Here is a 25,561-nt window from a genome sequence, read left to right as displayed (position 1 = left end):
ATACACAATGGAATATTACTAAACCATCAAAGAGAATGAAATCTTGCCATTTGCAATGATAGGGATGGAACTAAAGGTTATTATGCTAAGTGAGATAAGTCAGTCAAAGAAAGACAAATACCATATGATTTCACTCATATGTAGAATTTAAGAAACAAAACAGAGGAGCATAGGGGAAGGGAAGGAAAAATAAAATAAGATGAAAATAGAGAGGGAGGCAAACCATAAGAGATGCTGTACTCTAAGAAACAAATTGAGGGTTGCTGGAGGAGAGGCTGTTGGGGGGATGGGATAAATGAGTGATGGGCACTAAGGAGGGCATTTGATGTAATGAGCACTGGGTGCTATATGCCACGGATGAATCACTAAACTCTGCCCCTGAAACTAATAATACAGTATGGGTTAACTCCATTAAATAAAGAATTTAAAAAGCATATAGGAAAAAAATATCACATATAAAAATTAATATATATTTTAAATGCTGATATTTTACATAAATATATTAACATATATTTTAAATATGGTTCTATACCTCCACTTATTTTTCTAAGTCCTCAAAAACCCTTTTATAATCAATGCAATGATCAGTGACTTGAAAAGGTATTTTCTAACACAATGTGTACCTTTACATATATTATAGCACATAATATTAACTAATAACCATTGAGATAGTCATTTGCTGAGTACAAAACCAAATACTCAAATTGGGGTACCAAGGAATCCTGATGAATCATTATTTGACCTCTAGGTGAAAAAGGAATATTTCCAGAAAAACATTAGCAACAGTTTTAAAAAACTTAAAACATTTGTAAATCAATAAAGTACATGGAAATCCCAATAAATGCAATTTAGTCTACACCAAATATGAACAGACTTTAGCACTATTTTAATAATTCCCAAGTAGCTATTGAATATTAAACAAAGAGATGTATATACTTATGCTAAATTAGAACGACTAAGGGATATAAACAGGAGGAAGAATCTTAATCCACATAACAATGGGAAAAAGTTCAGAGTGTGTCTTATTTCTGCGTCTAGTCATCAGTCCAAAATCTTTGTCAGTCAAAGTCTAGTCTTTAAAATTTCATTTTTCATGATTATTATCCAAGAAAGATGTTTAATTCTCTAAATGTTCCTTAAATAATGTTTATAAAATGCATATGTCACTGCCTACACCCATTTGCATCAGCCAACCAAAATAAGTTAAGTATTGAAGGGGCACTGATGACACATAATTTATCACCTTTTAGGTCAGCTCTCATTAATAATAATAAAAACTGACAATGACACAACACCATTTGTACAGCAATTTCATATCAAGGCTCCAAACATCTATTCATTAATACGTCCAACATTTCTATGCATTATTTGGCAAACATTCATCTCCAGCTTACTGATTTATAAAGCAAAGCCCTAACTCATAAAAATGACATGAAGCTAGTAAGTCTATGTTTTCTGACTCGGTCCATTTCTACCTGCCAGGAGGGAGAGAAGAATACATCTCGCGTGAAATAGTTTGGCTGCCTAGGGACAGTGAAATATCCAATTGGCACTTGGGTCTTATCTATTCCCACCTTTTTATAGGCGATCCAGTCAAACACCCTGTCAATATCTGTTGCCTGTAGCACCTCCTGTGATACTGGATGGGAACTGGCCAAGCCGTCCAGCAGCATTACTTCATGCAGGACATCCGTCAGAAACCTCTGTTTTTCCTGCAATACAGCAGATGGGGCAATATCATAGGTGGTTCATGGTTATGCAGAATGAGTTTGACAACGCGAACAGAATGCATGTTCCTTGATTGGTGATGTTCGGCAGCCCACGTCGGGAGACTGAACTCCAAAGAGAACCCAGTAAAAAAAAAAAAAAAAAAAAGCCTCTAAGTTACTCTAAAATGAGAGTGGTTGATTTGAGCACAACATGAAACAAAATCAATGGGCTACAATGGGCCTTAAATAGATTTAAAAACATCAGACTGTGCTCTAACAGTGGTTAAAGCAGATTCAGATGCTGGGCCATAAATGAAACAGACCGAGCTTGTTTGTGTGCACTACAGGACCAAGCCTACAATTCCAGTCCCAAATCACCTTTTTTAGTTAAGCTCAATATAGGAATAATAACTACATTTCCAGCTTCCAGTGTCATTTTGCTATTTATACCATTTATTTGTAGCACCATTGGAACAGCTCATTCTCTCTCGCTGATCCATCCACTTTTCCCTGCTTCCCCCCATGTTATTTTCTCTCTAAGATATATATATATACACACACACACACACACACACATCATTTATTTTCTGAAAGAATTTCAGGAGACCACAACAAATAGCAAAAGGCAAAGTGATAAAGCTATAATATCTGGGGATATATATGTGAATTCAGGATAATGAACATAAGGAGGAGATCAACAGGTGTTACTAACCCATTAGCATCAGGTTGCGCAAACAAACAAAATCCTAAAACTTCTATTCTGTGTGATGTTTAGATCTTTGTATTTGCTCTGATAAAAGCTGGTTTGTTATGTCAGAAATGAACTGTAAAGAAAAAAGCACTTCTTTGTCATTTTAAGAAGCCTGCTTTAAAGAAACAGCTTGGGTTTTGGTAACAAAAATGCTGGCAGCTATTAGTCTTCCTGGCCTCCTGCCTTCACTGGGGGAGTAGGGCGAGAATAAAGAAGTTGCAAGAGATAACAGGGCTAAGTAGCCCCTAGGTAGTTGGGACCTGCGGAGCATCATTACAGAGATTAAAGACTGCAACTCTTAAATTGCTATAGCTAATTCTGAACTCACTCCCGGAGACTCCTAGTTTTGTGCCAGCAGATAAACAGCATGTTATTTCTGAGTGAGTTGTAATTTCAAGCTGAGAGTACACCAATCCTGTATTTGTACAAAAATGGACATGGAGAATAAATATGCTAAGAAAGGGATACTTAACTAGGCGTATATGTGCGTTCTTTAAACATGGCTTTCGAGAAGCGTCTTACTTCATCATTTGTCCCATGATTTAGTACGTATAATCAATAATTTAATTAGTTCTCCAGCCAACTATATGCTATAAGCCAACTATATGCTCTTGTGGACTATAGATCTAATCTCTTCAGTCCTTTTTTGGATGGAAGAGTGCGAGTTTCACACCATGGCCTGTACTCCATCACCCTGAACTGGGACCGGACTGGTCCCAGAGGTCTGCTCCATGGTAAGAAGTTCAAACTTACAATGACTTGACAAATATCACATAAATTAATAGTGTATTTCTTCTCAAGTTAAGTTCTCAATTCAAGACAAATCAAGGAGAGTGAAGTTGCATCTTGTGACTTAAAATTTTAAGAATAAAAAGACAGACAGATGGCCTAGATTGAGAGAGTGAGAGAAAATCGTGTATTTCCAAAATAAAATTTAAAAAATGTTGATGTTACTATTAAGCAGGCAAGCAATCTTGTTACTCATTCAACTTAAAAATGCACATTAAAACCATTTGATACTGAAATTAATAGGTGGGAACATGGAATGCATCATCACACTTCAACTTGACCAATGAACACTTTTATTGATAAGAAATTCCAATTGAAGATGTGGTTTTCATTCTGAACAAAATAGAATATTCAACTCTTTAAATAGTGACTGCCTGCTCCATTACGTAACTCAAATCTCTGGTTGAAACCACAGTGTAAAATGAGTTTAAAACGCTGTTTTTACGAATCCTAATTTTTAATATTTAGCACCGATAAATGTATACCGATCGATAGGAACATTTAGTGCACATATGTTGGTTTGCTAGCCGTGTGATTTTTTACATGATATAAAGTAAATGGCTAAGTAATTCCAAATGTGAAACTTAAGGTAAAAAATTTCTAAAATGAAACTCTCTTGTTTAAGGAAATATAAGTTATACATGGTGTGTTGCTTCACGCTTGTAGAGGAAAACAAAAACAAACCTTTGCCTCATCAGTAGAATTTCAAGAAAGTGGTTAAATTTAGTAATGTTGAGTCATTAGCAAAGACTCCTTTCTAAACGGTTGGAGAGAATGACATTGTGTAATTGAGGGGGGTATAAAGCATTAAAAGAGATTAAAAGAGAGGAGAAAAAAAGAAAAAGAAGAAGAAAGCAAAGCCTGGCCAAAGAACACTCACAAAACTCAGAAGAGAGAACACTTTAAATTAAGGAAGAAAAAAGAAAATTCTAGCCAGAGGCAAACCCAATTGCACAAAACTACAAAGAGTTTCCAGGAGGAAAGGTGCTAATATTTTATAAAAAACCTGTGTCACTATAAAATAAAAAGATGATCTTAGCTTGACAGTCACCTGCTGGGGCCCTCCCCCTTCGTCCTCCATGATAATAGTAACAGCAACAATTACAAAGTATTGATTAATTGCCTACTGTCAACCTGAGACCCTGAGAGTTTCAAAATAAAGTTAAAGAAATCCTGGCTCTGATGCGAGATAAGAGATCAAACAAAATGGTTGGATGCAGTGAACAAAATAATGCTTTTTCTCTTATGCGCTAGAAATGCCAAAGGAAATCTGAGGGGGGAAAAATACTGTAAAACGGAATTATTTATGCAAAGTTTAACGGGAGAAGTAGAATTTGTTCTGGCCCTTGAAGGAACTTTAAAGCTGCATGTGGGTCTGTGTGTCTCTCCCTGGGTAGGGAATAGCAAATTGAGCTAAAAAGTTAGCTTTTATTCTAGTTCAGATTTTAAGGCCACCACTTTAAGCTATCCTGTCACTTTCCAAAAGCAGCACAATAAGATAAAATGTGGGACTTAAATTTGTTCGAGTAAGTTCCACGTTAATAGTAAGAACAGCCCCTTCTGCTCTACTACAGACTTCCTTGGAGTTGTCGCCTATGTGTCTACGTTCCAACAGGTCAAATAATGGCGAATAGATGTTTCATATTGGACTGTTTCCAAAATACATTTGAATTTTCGGAGAAGAGTGAAAAGATTTTTCAGATGGGTAAAGAAAGTGTGGATAAACTCGGAGTTGAGAATATCACATGGGAAAAAAGAAAGCCTGCATTATTTTTTTCTCATTCATTCATTTAACAAATACGTACTAAACTCCCACTCTGTGCCAGAGATCATGCTGTGTCTGGGGGAGAAATACACGACAGAAACTTGGTTTCCGACCTTAAAGGACTTAAAAGTGCAAGAGAAAGACAAACAGCTCAGTGTATTATAATAGGATGGATGTTTTAAAACACACAGGATGAAATGATTGGTTAGTTCAGAAAAGGCTTCGCAGAGGAAGTGACATTAAAGTGGGTTGTTGAAGGATGACGGGTTACTTAGGAGAATGAGGGAAACAGCTTTTTGAAAAAGGACAAATAGGGATCCCTGGGTGGCTCAGCGGTGGAGTGCCTGCCTTCGGCCCAGGGCGTGATCCTGGAGACCTGGGATCAAGTCCTGCATTGGGCTCCTTGCATGGAGCCTGCTTCTCCCTCTGCCTGTGTCTCTCATGAATAAATAAATAAAATCTTAAAAAAAAAAGAAAAACAAAAAGGAAAAGGACAAATCCAGGCAGGTAAAATGGAGAAAAAATAAAATAAAAAAAGCTCATGTGTGTGACTCCTCAACCATCAGGTAGAAGGCTTTGGCCCTAATCAATGGGCAGCTGCACGTAGAATGACATAGTAAAAGTAGTGTCTTAGGGAAATGACTGACCTGTGGTGCCCAGGGTGGCCTGACGTATTGGGGGGGGGGGACAGGGAGCGGCTACTGCACTCAGGGGGTCGAGGGACAACCTAGGGGACAGGTGCTGCTGCAGGGCCGGCGTTCCGTGGCAGCCTTGGAATGACAAACCGGCCAGCGCAGACACCTTGAGTCCCGGTCCCCTTGGCAGGTGATGGAGAGGAAGGATCAAGAGATGCCTCAATGGCATTTTGTAAAGGGTTGGGGGGGTATCTAGTGGAAGAAGAGGAGGAGCAGCAAAGGCCCGCACTGGAGGGCCAGCTATAAGGACCACTCCGGGACCTGGGGCAGGTAAGGGGACAGCAGACACCCAGAAAGCGAGACGCATTGGGAAAGCGGGAGCAAGGCCTGCATCTAGGGGGCCCACACCACACGCCCTCTGGCAGGAGGCTGCAGTTCATATGAAAGCAGAAGCAAGATCTCAGAATCTACTCTTTTTTTTATTATTATTTCTTTCTTTTCATTATTATTTCTTTTTATTATTATTTCTTATATTAGCATTTCATAGACTGATAATTAGTGGCATCTGCAAAGGGAGGCCTTAAGCTCGCTTGCTGTGGCATTAGCTGCACTGGCAGGTTCCAGCTGCCAACTCAGGGCAGTCCCACCTGGATGTGTCCACCCTGAAGGGCCAGCAGCCACGGGCCAGGTGGGCACCAGGAAGACGGGGCACTACCAAAGGGCAAGGGTGTCAGCAAGTTCCTACGGGAAGTCCGAGTAACTCTAGCGAAGGGCCATACGAGGCGGACACTTTGACACCAGGAAGGAAAAAATATATTTTTCCCAGATTATAAAAAATTAATATACATATATATATTCCAGATAATAAAATATCAAAATATATAGTTCTATTTATATATAGATATATATTTATATAAATATAAATATATATTATATATTATTTAATATAATATATAATATTATATATCATTTAATATATAAATAAATATTATATATTATTTAATATATTATGACTATAATATATTATTAAATATTATATATAAATATAATAATATAATATAAATATATATTTATATATTAAATGATATATAATATATTTATTTATATATTTATTGAATATATATTTATTATATATTAAATATATTTAATATATATTTATATATATATCAAAGCACAATCTGGATCGAGATCAAGGAAAGTCAGGTACATCAGCAGGATGAAGGTGACAGCCAAGGCTGAGTCAGTTCCAGCAGGCGGGGAGGTCCTCCCAGGAAGAACCAGAGCGGGGAATACAATCCTCGGGGCAGAGGAGGGTCCTATCACAGCAGCCACAGGACCTGATTTTCCAGGAGGATGAATATGGATGCAAAGGGCTCCTTGGTGTCCCCGGGAGATGAGACAGGCATGCTCCTGCGGAGTGGACGGCAGCGCCCGACACCACAAGTAGAATATCTGCCATTCACTAGCTGCGTGACCTTGCGCAAGTTACTCGGTATTTGTTAGACTTCGGCACCTTCATTTGTAAACAGATGTGGTTGCAAAGATTAAATAAGAGAATTTGTTCTACAAATATTTATTGAGCACCTGCTATATCCCAGATGGTATGTCTGGATCTGAAGATAAAAAGGATACGGAGACATGGATTCGACCTTCAAAGACTTTATGGTAGGAATGGGAGAGACACAGATGAACACAAATATTACAAAAACCACCTGCTGCGTGTCCAAGGGGAAGCAGGTCCAGTACACGGTGCGCCCGCATGAAGGCTGTGATGTCCTCCACCCGGGGAAGGCAGGAAAGGCCTCTAAGCTGACGGCCGGTGGTGAATCTTTAAGGATGAGTTGACTTTTCTAGATAGCTACAGCAGAAAACAGCATTTTGGACAGAAAGGGTATCTTGGAAAAGCACCGGAGATTTAACGGCTTGTTGGGGGGCTACAGAGTTCTGCATGACGGAATGCAGGGAATAAAATTGGGTGGATGCCCAGTGATCATCACAGAGAGGAGGACAGGAGCCAGGCCAGCAGGTTGGGAAGCTACAGTGGTGGGGTGACATCACTAGACCCGCATTTAGGGAGACTGTGAAGAGTGGAAGGCCGACTGCCGGGAGGGGCAACCAGAAACAAACGTGGGACAATGGCATGTAATTATGCACGAAGAACACACGGTATGGACATGACCCTGGCAATCTCAAGACGCCGTAGGAATTATTTCTGTAAAATCTAGTTCAACCTTGTGATGGTCAATGGTGATCCATAAGGTATGATTTATTTGGAAATCCAAGATGTATGAATTCATTGTAGATTTAGACACAAAGGCCGCATGGAATATGTAGGCAGGTCTGCAGATACATATGCAGATAGCCAAACAGACACAAATATTCCCTTTTTCCGTATTTTGATGTGTGTAAAGCGGTGTCTTATTCCAATACTTAATGTTCACAATAATATCCTGTTGGATATAGATAAAGGCACTTTTCTAATCCGTGGAATCAAATCACTAAGAATATTTGACAAAAAAAAAATTTGGACGATGCAATCTACTTCTAGACACGTTTACTGATTATTTTGTATACGTGACATCCTTTCAGAGGCTGAGGAATCTAATTCCTGACTCCAAGCAACTCCCACTACGATGAAGGAGACAGTTGAGCGTACAAATCATTAATGCCACCTGACGGGTTAAGTACTAGTAGCATAAATAAGTACTAGAAAGTAGAGACTAGAGAGAAAGTTATGAGATTAGAGAGAAATACTTTCAGCATCTGTGACCAAGTTGATTCAACCTCAATTGATCAATCAACATGAAGAAATAAGTATGTTATTGATGTTTTACCCCTCTGAAAATCTATCCAACCATGAAATACTTTTAAGATTTCATCAGTTCAGCAAAATACCACATAAAGCTTTACCAATCTGAGCCCCTTTCTCCATAAGCAAGAGCGAGGGCTAGAGCTTTATTTACATGGTTTGGGTTTTCATTTTTTTTTTTTTTCAGTCTTGTTCTCTGTGACTTATTCAAACCACAGCAAAGGGTAAAGCAGGGGAATATGATCAAGAATTTAAAAAAGAAAAGCAAATATATTGAAAAATATTAATCAGGTTTTATTTATGTGATTTGGTATCTCCGCAACTTCACAATTACCATCTTTGTAAACAAATAACACAATGCCATATTTGTAAAACCTAGAAATTATTTGGATTCTGAGTTTCCTAAAATACTAAAAGAATTTGATCTGAAATTTTATATTGTCCACCTACCTTTTTTTTAAGATTTTATTTATTCATGAGAGATACAGAGAGAGAGAGAGAGGCAGAGACATAGGCAGAGGGAGAAGCAGGCTCCATGCAGGGAGCCTGACATGGGACTCGATCCCGGGTCTCCAGGATCAGTCCCCGGGCTGAAGCAGCGCTAAACCGCTGAGCCACCAGGGCTGCCCTGTCCACCTACTTTTACTAAGTTCTAAAATGTCCAAAGATATTTCAAACTTTACTCAGTGGGAAGTTAGCTAAATGTACTTGTGAAATATCACATCATTATTTAGCTGATTAATTTACATTTTAGAGACAGCTAAATCATAGGGATAGATGAAATAAAACTCAAGAGCTAGTGAAAATAAATGTTGCTTCCCTACAGCCATGTATCTTAAAAATTAACATTTTCAAATCTCATGTTTAGGATACACATGCCCAAGATGTTAATAATCATTTTCTTGTGCAGGTTGTTAAAGCAATCCACTTACATTAAAATCAAACCTGAAAAAAAAATAAAAATAAAAATAAAATCAAACCTGTGTAAACACACAGACACAGGGGCCAGTGAAGAATAATTTTTAAAATAATCACCATTAGCGCTATACTGAAAAATTCCACTTCTGTATTTGTTTACATAACCTTTAACGGAAAATGATACATGAACACAATAATCCAGGAAGATCTCTATTGATAGAACACTATTCTGGGGTTTCACACAAGCTTTAAAATAAGTAACTAAAATAATTTCTATATGTTCTTATTTAACTATCAGCCACATTTTATCCCCTGCCAATACACAAATATTCTAAGACGCCTTATTCAATGCATAAAGCAAAAAAGCAATTATATTTCTATAGGCCCATCTTACATGACTTTATAAGCCTTTTACAACCCCAAATAAGCCCCCGCACAGGTTTCTATTTCCATGAACTGCTATATTCTCAAACGTGACTAACACAAAGAAAATGGGTTAAATCGTCTCTCCCGTGACCACATCCTTTGGCTGCCTTACGTTTTGTTTGTAACATCCAAGTTGAATGTCTCATGTCTCAAAATATTACCCAAAATGTGGCACGGCAGAGGGAGAGTGCTAAGATAAAACACACAATGGCCTGCATCACATACAACGGAATTATGAGCCTCCCACAGACTTACTCAAGAACCTCCGAAGGAGAGCAGTATTGATAGGCCATGAGTTAGCATCACTTAGTCATTCCTGTTTCCATTAATTATGATAATCCTGGGTCTTATGGAATGATCATGAATGTGCTTCAAATAATGTCAATCACAGTAGTAATTATGAACAGGTTGTCTAATTACGTAGCTCATTCTGATTCTAGCAGCCCAAAAAATCACTGTGAATAATAACCATATGCCATACGCTTTCATATAACCCTCTTAAGATGTTCCTATCGTTTAGTTTCCCTTCACTTTTTAGGATGCCTGGACACCTTTCCTTTGGTTTTCCTTCGAACACTTTATCTGATGCAGTTTCATTTATTTTATTTATTTTATTTTATTTTATTTTATTTTATTTTATTTTATTTTATATATTATTTTATTTTATTTTATTTATTTTATTATTTTTAGTTGCATATATTTTAAATCTCAATATCCTGGATGGCTTCCTTTAAATCTCAGTATCCTCTTGAATTCAGTGAATGAGCTCCTAATGTAGGTACAGAAACGGTTATAATCTTTCATACATGATCTACTCACCTTCATTTCATAATTTCTCGTTAACTTTTAACTGGACTTTTATTATTGAACACCTCATAGATGCTCTACTTCGGGTTGAATTCTGAGAAGTGAGGGCAAGATAAAGCCTTTAATCTGAGGTGCATACTTCCTATCCTTTGCTGGTAAACAAATTCCCGCTCGTCCACACGTTACTTCAGGATCCTTTCCATAGATTTTAAGCTTCTGACAGAGAACAGCTCCATCTTTTTGAATAAAAATATCCTATCTCTACTTTGGCAGTAAGAGTCTTCTTCTCTATTTCTATAATTATTTTTTTTGACAAGCTGAGAAGACATTTCAATGAAATCAGATCTGCCAATCTCCTTTGATGGCCTCACACTTGTTTCTCCATCACAAGGACCCTCTAATATTTTGCAGATACATTAATAATAAGCTAATCAAGGCACTATAATATTTGATTGATAAAATGCAATTCAGAATGTCTTTAAATGCGCACTGACTAATCATCTTCAACAGAACCCATTTCTGTTTAAATTCTTTTTCTTTTTTCTTTTTTTAAATTTTTTTAATTCTATATTTTTATAAATTTATTTTGTATTGGTGTTCAATTTGCCAACATATAGAATAACACTCAGTGCTCATCCCGTCAAGTGCCCCCCTCAGTGCCCGTCACCCAATCACCCCCACCCCCCGCCGACCTCTCCTTCTACCACCCCTAGTTCCTTTCCCAGAGTTAGGAGTCTCTCGTGTTCTGTCTCCCTTTTTGATATTTCCCACTCATTTTTTCTCCTTTTCCCTTTATTCCTTTTAAATTCTAATGGAAACTTTCTTACACCACTCAGTCTGGAAGAACTCCAAAGATAAGCTAATCAGCACACTGAAGTTATTAACATGGATACCAAGTGGCTAATTATTTTATGTTATTTTAATTTGTGAAATAAATAATAATTCAAATGACCTTAATTCTGTAATAAAGTTCTTATTAAGTTGATGAATGAAATTTATCAGCACACTTTTTGTACTTTAATTTCAATATTTAATGCTATAAATTGGTCAGTTCATCAGATAACCTAGCCTGATAAAGCTTAACATTGTTGGGACACCTAGATGGCTCACTGAGTTAAGCATCCAACTCTTGGTTTCGGCTCAGGTCATGATCTGAGGGTCGTGAGATCAAATCCCACATCAGTCTCCACGCTCAGCAGAGTCTACTCAAGATTTTCTCTCCCTCTCCCATTATGACCCTCTTCTTGCTCTCTCTAAAAGAAATAAATCTCTAAAAAATAACTCTTTAGATTTGTTGCCATATCATAGAAGTCTGTATTTTCAAAGAAAATAAAAAGTATTATTATTTTTTCAAATTTGAAAGACTTAAGCCCATAACGATTCCAGAACTTATACAGTAGTCGTGGCCCAGAGAGTTAACCAATGCAAAAAGGAAATTCCATATTTATTCCCGGACCTCAAAGTAAGCTACTATAATAGTCATACATCGATTATAATGTTAATAGAGAAAATTTTCACTATTCAGGATACAAAATTTGGACTAGAAATTCATTTATAATGTGCCAAAATATTAAAGTACTGGCATTGTAGCATCATTCAGGAATGTAATAAATATACTCAAAAGCATTTTGTGAAGACACTTATTAATTTTTATGGTATTATTATTAATAATTACTAGTGATACTATTGTGATCTTCATTTTAAAGAAAGTTCACTGGCTTGCTCAAGGCCTCCTAAGACCTAGGAATTGAACCTGAACAGTTTCGCTCTAGAGTCCATGCTCTTAGCCACTGCATCATGTTGGTCAGAATTAGGAGAAATAATAGAACAACTGCTTTGTATGTATCTCATTGGAAATCATTCTCAAACTCACCTAAGACCCAAAGGACATAAAATGCTGCTTCTGGTATAACCAGAGAGATTAGTTATAGGCACTCTATTTCACAGAGAATTAATATATGTAAAAGTAACAACAATATTGGTGACAATGATAGTAAAAACATTTTTTTTTGATTCTTGAAACTAACCTGCGACAAAACAGCATGGGAATTTCATACATATTTTCAATATGAAGAAATAAGACCACACAACTGTAAGTGTCAAGAGTCAAAAATTTAATCCATGGAATAGATTAAAAAAAAAATAAAAGGGGGAGCCAAATCTCATTCTAGGAAACTGTAGAATAGCATTACTCTGATGAAAATAATTTAACTAAACTGGTAAAAAAGATCTGTGAAGATTTGAGAGTCACACTTACCAGTGCATTCCCCATCTCTGGCAGAGAAACTAGCAAAAAAAAAAAAAAATGGGTATGCAATAAATGTTTGTTAAAGAGTGAAAAACGAGCCAATATAGATTAATCACTGGAAATATTTTGTAAATTAAAGGCCCAAAAATGCCAACAAAATGCTTAGCAACAAACAGAAAAATGTTATTTTGTTGTGAGAAGCCAAATTATTTTCAGGCCTGGGAAGTGATACGGCTTGTCAGCTCTCAAAAGAAGCCAACAATTCCAACAAAGGCTCTTTATTGTCTTAAACTTAAGGCAAAGGCTTTATTTAGAGAGATCTTATTTTTTTAGTTTTTATTTTTAATCTTCAATAGTGTAGTATGTTTAAGATTCTTCAAACTGGACCAATAACGTGGGTAGTTAGAGAATATAATTAATGACAAATCTGCTCTGAAGGAGCAATTGATCTAATCTTTAATCAGATAATTTGATAAATAAGTAATATTTAAATAAAGATATCCCATCATACCACCACCACTACTACCACTACAACCAAGAAAAGAGAACTTCTTTTTTTAGATTTTTATTTATTTATTCATTCACAAGAGACACACAGAGAGAGGCAGAGACACAGGCAGAGGGAGAAGCAGGCTCCGTGCAGGGAGCCCGACGTGAGAGTCGATCCCAGAACCCCGGGGTCACGCCCTGAGCCAAAGGCAGATGCTCAACCACTGAGCCACCCAGGTGCCCCAAGAGAACTCCTCTTTATAAAATACCAAGCAAATTTGTGAAGCTTACAGAGAGAACAGGACTCAAAAGCAGAACTTAGCTGATTGAGCAAAAATATACTCAAAATCTAAGTGAAAAGGAATGGCTATTGCAACCAGATAAATTTGATTAAATATTAGAGAACATGTTTGAACTATGTAATATAAACATAATAACTGGTGGCTAAGTGTTCTTATTGTTCCCTCATTTGACTAATCTTCTGAGGCTAACTGTGCTAAATTTTATTTTCCAAATGTATCTATGAACATGAACAGTCTGATTGAGGTTATGGATCTGGGTTTCTGAGCTATTCCATAAACAAAGCAACATCTGATAGAGGCGTGATTGGTCAACTAAGAGCTAAAAAAAAAACAACCCTACATTTATCCACACCTACTAACTAAAATCACTACACCAAAGATGTAATACAGTGTATACAAGAAACCGATATATTAGCAGACCCGTGCTTCTAATACCACGAGATTTGTTCCATAGAAGTCAGCAAAACAAAGGCCTTGTTTCAAGTGCTTGATAATTCTTTCAATTAATTAACAAACAGAACAAGTGAAACGTAAGACTGAATGTAATGGCAAACAAGTAGCAGCAATCCATCAAAGTCGTTTATATAAAATTATTGAGCTGGTACAGTGCTAACAGCACTCAAGAAAGGCATCACTGGACCAGATCTGGAGAGAAGAAAGTACCATGATTAAAGGAATTAATTGGGGGATCCCTGGGTAGCTCAGCAGTTTAGCGCCTGCCTTAGGCCCTGGGCGTGATCCTGGAAACCTGGGATCAAGTCCCACGTCGGGCTCCCTGCATGGAGCCTGCTTCTACTCCTCCAGTGTCTCTGCCTCTCTCTCTCTCTCTCTCTGGGTCTATCATAAAATAAATAAATAAATCTTAAGAAAAAAAAAAGATTCTAAAAAAAAAAGTAATTAATTGGGGACAGGTGTATCTCGAGTAGGTAAAGAAAGCATTCCTGTGTATATTAGATTTTAAAGACAAATATGACAGAAATATGGTCTAGTTCATCGATCCGAGGGAGAGGTGAAGAACCGAAGACACAAGGGTCTCACGTAAGGGCCTTTCCTAACTTTGTGACTGTAGGTCCACAGACGTTACTCAACTCAACACCAGAACATGCTCTACCCCAAATCATCTTTTTTGGAACCATGGTTGCGGAATCAGGACCGTCTGAGGGTAGACCACATGGTGGTCTGGCCATGGCCACACTCTCTAGACTCTCAGGAAAAACGGTAACAAAGATGTCTACACTCTCCAGACGCTCCACAGAACGCCTTGGTCTATGTCACAGAGAACTAGTGAAGGCACAACGTTGAAGGCTACACGGTAAAGGCCACCAAAGTCTTCGGCATTACAAGCCTTCATGGTACAGTTGAGCCAAAAAATCTTCAACGACCTCAAACGACCTTATTACCCTTCATTGTTTTGTTTTTGTCCTTTTACATTGTTTTATTCATATCACTTGACCTCACTACTTCCATTTCTCACTTTCCTGTCTAGAAACATCTGAACAGTGTTAAAGTAACCTTGATGAAAAGAGGAGGGGGGAAAAAGTCCCATAAAGTGTTATGGACTGAGACAGCTACTCTTTTCTTAGAAATGAGTTGTGTTCTAATGTCTCTGGACACATACAGCTGTCTGGCTAAGGATGATTAATAATTAGGAAATTAATAAATTAGCTTTCGGTTGCCCTCCTAGTCCACAAGCCTTCACTTCTGGTCACGTTTGCGTTAAAGGCTTTGGAAAGCAAATTAAAGGCTGACGGTTATCACATGTGACCAATACACGTATTGTAGGGAGATAAGAATCTTTAAGAGTGGTGGTGAGAGGTACAGATTAACAGGGGCATAATCTGCTCTCATACATAATGTATGTCTATGAATAATGATGTGTAACAGAAGATTTCATCATTTTGGCATAAATTTTTGGCATTACCAATTTTTTGGTTTATCCAGTGCTGCCTGACAAGTTTTAGCAAGTGGAAGTATTTTGCCTACAAACTGCTCTTCCACGAAAAGGGAAAGAAATGGGTTGATTTTCCCTGCACTATTTTGAGGTATGAAAAAGGATGCCCTGGTGTTATTGTTAGGGTCCAGGTTCAGAAGCATTTTCTTCTTAGAAAGTGTCTAATCCTGTCAATTTATCAGTTGCTTTTGAAATTCCTATGGAAATGCAGAAAGACCTTGACACCCCACAAACCTGAACATGGTCTTTGGAAGAAATACTTTATTCCAAAGGGAATGCTCATTTGTCTTTTATCTCTAAGTTTCAAATACACAAAACCTGAAACGCTTAGTGTCTTTCTGAACAAAATGACTTTGCTTTAAAGAAAATTCATGCTTTAAGAACATACATGAGATTTCCACTTGCAGTTTTGTTTTAAATTTTAAAAATTCACACGGGAGAAAACATGAGGTAATGTGACTACAAAAATCTCCCAGATACGTACCTGAATATATAGAAGGATATGTGAATATATATGGAAACCAAGGAATTATGTTTGTTTTTCTTCCTTTCCTAAAGATATCTTCTTTAATAAAAGTTGATCTTTTATTAGAAGCCGTAAATGAAGCTGAGTCACATTTTCTGAAACTTAACACACCTTAACAAGCTCTTCAAAAGCTCCCACTTCCCAAACAATTGGGAAGCCAAAGTCTTGAGTCTTATAAAAGAACAAGTGTAAATAACACAAGTCTGAATGCATTATCTGTTCTTCATGTGTAGTTTTATCCTCAAAAACTGCATTTGTGCCATAAAACATCTAAAGCCGTCACTGTATTGAAACAATTAGCAACTGATGGCTCAGCCCTTTTTATCCCTTCTGTGAAGCGACACCCTTAGTAGGGCTACCGGCCCATCATTAACATAGTTTGTAAAAAGCCCAGAATTGGCCCTAGAATGAGAGAAAATGGAGACACAGCTTGCTAGGGTAGTGGCCTTAGCGAGAGCTCCTGCCAGGTGTCAGCATGATAGGTGCACATCCGGCCTTCACCGTTAGCCTGCTAGATGCTCTGCACCACTCTTCCACCACCACTGGTGAGAGTCCAAGTCTCTGGCCCCTTCTTAACATGGACATCTTCTGCGGGCGAGCAGTTTATACAGCCTGAGTGTTAGCGTGACCCTCAGTGCACGGGGCACACACACGACAACTCCTCCCACGTGTACTCAGAGTTCAGCTATGGAAACGAGACCCTTTCCTTCAGGGGCACCTGCTACTGTCCTCCCTACAGCCCTTACCAACCTGTGCACTTCGCTTCTTGGTTACAAGCCTCTTTTCTACCCATACCTCACACTGCTCTGATCACTAATGCTAAGGAAAAAGCTACCCTTTCCCCCAGAAGAGATGGTTACCACTCCCCAGTCCCACTCAAATGAGAAAAAATATATATATACATATATATATATTCTATTCTTTAAAATAAAAAAAATCTATGTTTTCAGCAGAGAACTTGCTTGCAGAAAGGGGGTGGGGAGAGTAAAAGGAAAGCAGGAGAAGAGGTCCATTTTGAAGGCTGTGGTCCCCCAAGAGACCCAGGTAGGCATTCCTTCCACCTTCCTTCTTGTCTTTCAATGTCAGTGTCACTGTTAAGCTACTGAACGGGATCAAAAAGACCATCACCCTCTGGAACTAGCTTTAAGAAGTCTTTAAGTATTTCACATTCAATATGTGTTAGTCACTTGGAAAAAGAAAAAAATATATATATATTATTGACCAAGTTGAAAACAATTGGATCATCTAATTTACTGACTTTTCAAGAGTAGAAAGACTATATAATGTGGATTTTGATCATGATACATAAACAGAACTACATGGGAAATCATGAATATATATATATAACATGTAATATACTTATATATTATAATTATATTATATATTTATTATATATAATAAATATATATTATGTAATATGTTTATAATTATATATTATAATTATATATTTATTATATATAATAAATATATATATTCTCTTCCAGGGAACAGAGTGAGATTTAATACAATTGCCATCAATATTATACTGTAACTTGACCCACCCAATAACATCATCACTATATGTATATATCTATTTATTTATTTTTATTTATAATATATAAATATATAAATATTTATATTTATAAGTAAATTTGTATATTATATATAAATATATATTTATGTTTATTTATATTTATTATATAATATTTATATATATTTGGTATTTACGGACTTCAAATATATATATATATATATATATATATTTGGTATTCAGTATTTATAAAGTCAGATTCAAAAATAAATATTTAATTTCCAAACGATCTATCTGTGACCAAATAGCCCTATTGGGCAAATATATTTTGATATTAATGAAGTATAGGCAATAGTATCAATATACCAACCTTTGTTGAAACATCTATTAACTGATGGTGAGAACCACGCCAAAGCATTTTTCCCTACAGACATTAAATCAAGGATGGACTTGAGAGATGAACAAGTAAAATATTAACCAAAACCGAGATGTGTCCTCTCTACCTTTCCACTCCCCCCTCTGAATAGTAAATCGTGTATATTATTGTTCGGGATGCTGAAGCAGGTGTATCTTTACATTGGAAGTGAAAGAAACATTGAACTCGATAGATTCCATTTCAGTTCATCAGTGATTTTCTCAACTTCTTTTTGAGTGAAAATAATTTTAAAGCAAAGATAATTTTATTGCAATGCCTGTTAACTTCAGCAGGCAATTTTTGTTGCAGCACATTAAAATGATACTCCGTTTAATGGGAGAATTCATTTTTACTAGTTAAGTCCTATCCATGATGGAGACAATTGAGAATGATTTTTCAAGGTTTTGAGCAATACACTTTAAGGTATCTTAAGTATCTAGCATAATGAAGTTTAGTTGCATGATTCTCCATTAATAGTTATCTTTACGCCCAGGTATGTGTCCTCATAAAAATTTAGGGAGAATTCCCAGTCTGCAGACTTTATCAGCATACAAAGTGATTGCTCTGTGAAGCTCCAGAGAATCCCAATTCATTTAACAAAAGAACATACACTCGTGCTTAATAATTCTCATTAGAGCAGCACAAAGCTGCATTCAGGACACTGGAGGAGATGCCTCCGACATAGATACAAACTATAATGAAAATGTGTGCAATATGCATGGGAGATGCGATTTTGCCTGCATCAGCACCAGGTCCGTAAAATAAGGAATTCCTCAGACTAGCATTTTACCGTGCATCTTTCTCCTGCACTGAAACTCCTTTAAAATTAAAATTATCAAGAATTACTGAAGAGTACTGTTATGTTGAATGAGTCTTCCTTTTTTTTTTTTTTTCCTTCCCTTCCAGGAACACAGTGAGATTTAATACGACTGTCATCGATATCATACTGTAACTTGACCCAGCCAATAACGTTGTCACTAACAGCCAACTTTGATGAAATAGCATCAAGCAAAAAGGCTACGTGCCCCTGAAATGTATCCTTAGCCCTGAGCTGAAGAAGTTGCTTCTGATGATCCTGACACTTCTCTTTGATTAATGAAACACTATATAAGGCTTATGTTCCTATAGAATAATCCACTTTGCCAGTATAGATAAGAATTGATTTGATGAGACCGAGCCTAGTTACAGAGATTATAAAAATTATTTTGTAATCTTTAGATAATTGTTATAAATCCAGGGTGTCAAAACAGGTGACTGGGCTTGGAAATGTTAGGGCATCTATACATAAAATCAATGCACCTTTCTAATGGAGCATTTATTTTCCAGGTACATGATGCCTACGCACATTTGTATAGCGGCTCATACATTTCAAAGACCTTGCAAGTTATTTTATCTTCACAAAAACTCTGCGAACTTGGTAAGTCAGGACAATTGCTCCCATTTTTCAAGTGATAAGAAGGAACCAAAGAGGTGAAACAGCTTTCCTGGAATCTGAATTTCTTCTTTCCAATCCATTCCCCTGACCTTACCTCACACTACTCATAAAGGCTCCTCTCTATAAGATGGGAAGCTCCATTAGTTTGTTGGGAACAAAACTATCATAACAGTTTTTACTCCACATAGTGTTTCTAATATAAAAACTGATTACTTCTGTATCAGAAACTGGCTCTGAACACACACACACACACACACACACACACACACACAAAATCTAAGATTTTACTCTCTGAAGCAGACCAAGCACATATACTGGCCCAAATCAGAACAAGAACTTCCTTAACAACATTATGCAATTCTGGGCTTTTTTTATTGCTATTCCACTGAAAGTAGATTGTCAGAGCAATCACCCTAGCAAATTGAAATGGTATTTTAGCGTTTGAGACTCAGTGTCTAAAAATGATAAAAGCAGTGTTTTTGAGATTAGAGACAAAAGAGGTCAGCTTTCCTGAAATTCCTTACTCCTGACACAGGCCTGACTTCTGATTTTTCTATTTTAGGCTAAGCTCTAGCGAAGCCCAAGCCTTGTGCTCCTAGGTAAGCTTTTGTGCATATCACAATAGTATGAGTTACTGCTGACACAGCTGTCACTCTTGTTCTTTCTAGTATTTCTTCCACTCTTGCTGATGCCATTATGAAAAATAGTGCTGGCACAGCCTTAAAGTCACTTAATATCCTCTAATCTGTGGGACTAACTTATTCTTAAAATTTTGTTTGCAAAGAAGATATTAGTGATATTCGTGGGAGCAACTTGTTTACAGTTTCTTCTCATAGGTTTTTCGACTTTCGTATACTGAGGTCCTCTACAAACTAAATAAGGCTAATAAAAATCAAAAGCAATCAAAGATCAGAAAGTATAATCTTTACAATCTGAGCATAAAGAGACATCATAAGACGTGTACCTCCTCGCTACTGCCTAATTAATTGTAATGGGGTTTATTCTTTCATTTATTAGTTTAATAAGGTGAGCCTTCTATACCACTGTACTTATGCCATCATTAATTCCCATTTCTTAATTATAAGATATGGATTTATTGGAAATAAAACCCTGTATCTTACCACCCCAAGGTCTTTAGACTTCTAGCTCATGGTCCGTATTCTATTAAGAACAAAGTCCCAGGTGCATTATTTATTCTTTATGTTCATTTTCAATACATCTTGTAACTATGTTCTCCAGGAGGCCTACATTTATAAGTTACCTGATAAAAATGATGAAAGAATATAAAAAAATTACTCAGAGACAAAATCCAGTATAAGGACATCGAAACCTGGGATATGTTGCCATCCTAAAGCTATCAAAAGCTGTCAGTTTTCAGCCCACGTATAATTCTGTTGATTACTTCTTAATCCAAGATGTATTTTTCATAATGATGAATAGGAGGGATTTTACGATAGCTGAATGAACTTAAAAAAAAAAAAAAGCTTACCTATATGAGTAGTGTGTCATTCATAATAAGGTCATTTTTTTAATATTGAAACATAATGAAATTATAAATCAGCAATAATCCACAGCATAATGAAAATTAAATGAAAATTTTAAACAGAGTTGCTTGAAAGTCACCTAAAAATCAAAAGATATTTTGAGGGAATTGGGGGAGTATATTCAATATCCTTAAACACTTGTTTTAAAATTTCACTTTTGTTAAAAGAATACTTTAAATAATTAATATCATATGGTATTGGTGATTGACTTTTCTTCCAAGTTCTTTAAAGGTATTTTCAATCATTTTCCATGCCATGATAAAACAGTTCAAGTAAGATATTTAAAATTGTGTTATATATACATACATAACTAGATACAGAAGGCTAAGCAAAATTATCTCATTATTTAGAGAAGTGAACCATGTCGCTTTTATAAAATAAGGATAAAGCTGCATGAATATAATTAAAACCTATCAAAATATTACAATTGTCACGTCTCCTCTATGCGATATGTATGATCACATTTTTTACTCAGCAGAAGTTCATTGAATTTATGGTAAAGAAGTTATATCATGACTTACAGACACCTTCTCGTTTCACCTTGGTTTAAGTCCTCAAATCATGCTCATAATTCTGACAGATAATTAGATAATCACTATTAATAATTCAAACATCAAAAAAGAGCAGTGTAAAGTAAATACATGTTACTGTCTATGCGAGAGCACAGGTGAAATATGAGCTTCTGGAAGTTGAGAAATGTGAATTCTTTGCAACTGAATTTAAAATTCAAGTTCCAAAACAACATACGCCTTGGGTTTCATTTAATAACATAGTTTCTAAGTGATGAATAGAAACATATAAGATGAAAAACTTATATTAAAAGACACATAAAAACCACACCTTCCCTCTACTTTTTCTTTGAGAATGTTCTAGAAATATCACTGCTTAAGGGACAACAAATCCGACTTCAGGTTCAGACATGCAGATATGTTCTTAGAGTATAGGTATATAACGCTTCATGAAGTTAATGACATCTTAGTAAGTAATTTAATCCTAAAGTACATCTACCACCATCATATATTTTATAAATAAGCAAATATTTTAGGTAATTTGTAGTCACAATGAAGAAATATTAAGGTTACATTTCTCTAAATGTTGAAATACTCTAGACACTTAAAACATTTCTTACTAATTACTGTTACCTTTGCAATTTTAAAGAATTTTCCTTCGTTATCAAATGCAACAATCTAAAATGTTTCTATTAAGAAAAGCTGTAACATTTTCAAATCAATTTATAGTCAATCAAACTCTATTCGGTTCTAATAAAATAAAACAGAACTCTTTCGGAATATTTCAAATTTCAGTTAAATTTAAATTTTGGTTACCTTTTCCTTATTGGACATGGGATTTTTTCTTAAAGGTTTTATCTATTTATTCCTGAGAGACCCAGAGAGAGAGGCAGAGACACAGGCAGAGGGAGAAGCAGGCTCCATGCAGGGAGCCCGATGCAGGACTCAATCCCAGGACCCTGGGGTCACGACCTGAGCCGAAGGCAGATGCTCAACCGCTGAGCCCGCCAGGTGTCCCTGGACATGGGATTTTCCAGACAGTATTTTCAGTCACCTTTAGTGATAATATAAGCTCTGTAATACCAGAGCAACCTTTCACTAGGAATTCCAAACCAAAAATGTGTACCTACCATGTTCCAGCCAGGGTAGAGATAGTCCGTGCCAACAAATTCAAAGTAGTGAGCAAAACCTTCCTTAGCCACACGTCTTCCCACCATACAGGGGTCACGAGGTCACCAAACCACTGCAATTGAAAAAAGAATGGGCATCAGATAAAATCAAAGTCATCCCAGAATTATTTTATCTAAAGTTAAAGGTATTAAACGATGACTATCAAAACTGGAATTCATTCCTCAGCAGATTTTGTGACCTTAAAACGTATTGTGGCAAGACTATTGGTTTATTGATTTATTCAACTACTTGGGAGACACTACTTTTTTTGGTTTTGTTTGTTTTCATAAATGCATTTAGGGAAGAACAAAAATATAATGATCAAGAAATACAAAAAGAATATTTAACCTGGAGAAGACAAGACTCAGGAGAAAAAAAAAAATGATGACAGCTATTTTCAAATATTTGAAGGCCTAGTGTGCAGAAGAGGAAAAGACTTGTGTCTTGTGGCCCTACAAGGAACAAACAAGGGCTAATGGATGGAAATCAGAGTTGGTAGATGTCTGCTGAATATACAGGAGGCAGAATGAGATGGCCGAAGATGGAAAATACAGCCTTACGTGGTAAGCTACTTTGGAGCATTGCCTTGCAACAGTGCAGACAGCTCAGAGACAACATTGGCTGATTGAAGGAACTGAGGGCTTTCATGATGCTCCACCCTTGAGTCTCCATGATATTCTGATAATAAGGGGTTAGGTTAAAAAAAAAAAATCCCTAGGGACGCCTGGGGGGCTCAGTGGTTGAGCATCTGCCTTCGGCCCAGGGCGTGATCCTGGAGACCAGGAATGGAGTCCCAAGTCAGGCTCCCTGCATGGAGCCTGCTTCTCCCTCTGCCTGTCTCTCTGCCTCTCTCTGATTCTCATGAATCTTCAAAAAAAATCTCTAAATTCTTTCATGAAAAATAATGCTGTCATATTTTTTTTGAGAGAGAGGAAAAAAAAAAAAAGCTAGTGGGGGTGGGGGATGAGAGGGAGAGAGTAAATCTTAAGCAGGCTCCGGGCCCAGCATGGAGCTGCACATGCAACTCAATCTCAACACCCTAAGGTCATGACCTGAACCAAAACCAAGGGTCCAATGCTTAAACAACTGAGCCACCCGGGTGCCCCAATAATGTTGGCAGGTTTAATTGGTGTTTTAATTAGATCGTGATGCACCACTCTGAAATCCTTCTTTAGTTCAGCAAAAAGTTAAAGAAAATCTTTTTCTTTTTATTAAAAATAAAAACAAAAACATTATATGCCCGGAGTGTTCCTAAAGACCTTGGATGTGATAATGAAAATTAGAATATGTCTCTCTGGGATGCCTAGGTGGCTCAGTAGTTTAGTGCTGCCTTCACCCCAGGGCATGACCCCGGAGTCCCAAGATCAAGTCCCACATTGGGCTCCTGCATGGAGCTGCTTCTCCTTCTGCCTGTGTATGTCTCTCTCTCTCTGGGTCTCTCATGAATAAATAAATAAAATCTAAAAAAAAAAGAAAAGAAAAGAAAGAAAAGAAGAAAGGAAAGGAAAGGAAAGGAAAGGAAAGGAAAGGAAAGGAAAGGAAAGGAAAGGAAAGGAAAAGAAGAAAAGGAAAAAAAGAAAAGAAAAGAAAAGAAAGAAAAGAAAAGAAAAGAAAAGAAAAGAAAAGAAAAGAAAAGAAAGAAAAGAAAAGAAAAGAAAAGAAAAAGAAAATAAGAAAATGTCCCTTTTCATTGTGGAGCCAAGGAGGATGAGATGAGATACAAAATTAAAAAAAAAAAAAAAAACATATAAGCAAATGAATGACACAATTTCAGATCCTGATAAAATGTGTCATTTATTTTCAGGTTTTTTTTTTCTTTTTTTACTAGAATCAAGATTGAAATTAGCATTGCAAAGTCTGTGTAATGGGGGAGGAGCCACCTTAGATCCTCAAAGCAAGAATGCTCCGTCCCAGCCAGTGACATCAGAGCCGAGACTTCAATGCTAAGAAGGAGGCAGTCATGAGAAAGCCTTGGGAAGGAGGTTCCAGGCAGATGTAGGCAACACTGAGCGTGAAGCCCCGGGTGGGAATGAGACATTTAAGGGACGGACGGAGAGGCAGGCGGCGTGGGCTCAGGCCCAGCCCAGGAGCCCCGTGGAGCGGGCCCTGGCGCCCGAAGCCTCGCCGCAGTCACCAGTGCCGCCTGCCCAAGGGGCTCCCTAACTGAACCACGAGGAAGACAGGAGTCTGGGTGGGTGACCAGCAAGCGGCTGATGTCTAAAAAAAATTGTTATTTTTTTTAAGATTGTATTTATTTATTCATGAGAGAGACAGAGAGAGAGAGGCAGAGACCCAGGCAGAGGGAGGAGCAGGCTCCATGCAGGGAGCCCGATGCAGGACTCGATCCCGGAACCCCGGGGCCAAGCCTTGGGCCGAAGGCAGGTGCTCCACTGCTGGGCCACCCGGGCTGCCCAGTAATGGTTATTCTTAATCAAAAACGCATGCTTCTTCCTTAAGCGGAAAGACCGTCTTCCAAACGGTGACCACACACGCAGGTGGGAGACAGGGCCGTGGAGGCGATCGTTTGGGAGCAGAGGGGGAGCTGTGGTCCCCCAGACTCTGGCCCGCCGTCGCAGGGGGGCGAACACGAGAGTAACACACGCCCACGAGCCGTGAGAGCAGCGCCAGGAGCCAACACATCAGCATGAGTGGACAAGACGCTGGGGCCTCTGACGTGCCAGAGGGGAGCTCACCCTCCAGGAATCGCCAGGTGTCCCGGGAAAGCTGTGGCCAGCACAGTGGGGGGACCCTTCGCGGCCCGGCGCTGAGGACGTGGCCCACCTGGCCGGCTGGCAGGTACAGGTACAGGAGGCAGCCGTGTGGCCCAGGGCCAACCCATCATTAAACCTCTGC

At 37.6% G+C, this 25,561-nt stretch overlaps 1 protein-coding gene across 1 annotated transcript in view; it reads right to left on the bottom strand.

Annotated features, from left to right (window-relative positions):
- The window catches only part of TRHDE (thyrotropin releasing hormone degrading enzyme), a 371,687-nt gene that overhangs the window by 149,618 nt on the left and 196,508 nt on the right, over positions 1–25,561 (bottom strand). The window contains 3 exon segments of the mRNA XM_038550024.1: positions 1,575–1,712; positions 22,669–22,736; positions 22,739–22,781. Of these exon segments, the coding sequence (XP_038405952.1) occupies positions 1,575–1,712; positions 22,669–22,736; positions 22,739–22,781 (249 nt within the window).

Source organism: Canis lupus, chromosome 10 (genome assembly GCF_011100685.1).
Source record: "Canis lupus familiaris isolate Mischka breed German Shepherd chromosome 10, alternate assembly UU_Cfam_GSD_1.0, whole genome shotgun sequence".
Classification (NCBI taxonomy): domain Eukaryota; kingdom Metazoa; phylum Chordata; class Mammalia; order Carnivora; family Canidae; genus Canis; species Canis lupus.
The sequence above is the reverse complement of the archived record's forward strand: the minus strand, read 5'-3'. Positions and strand labels throughout refer to the sequence as shown.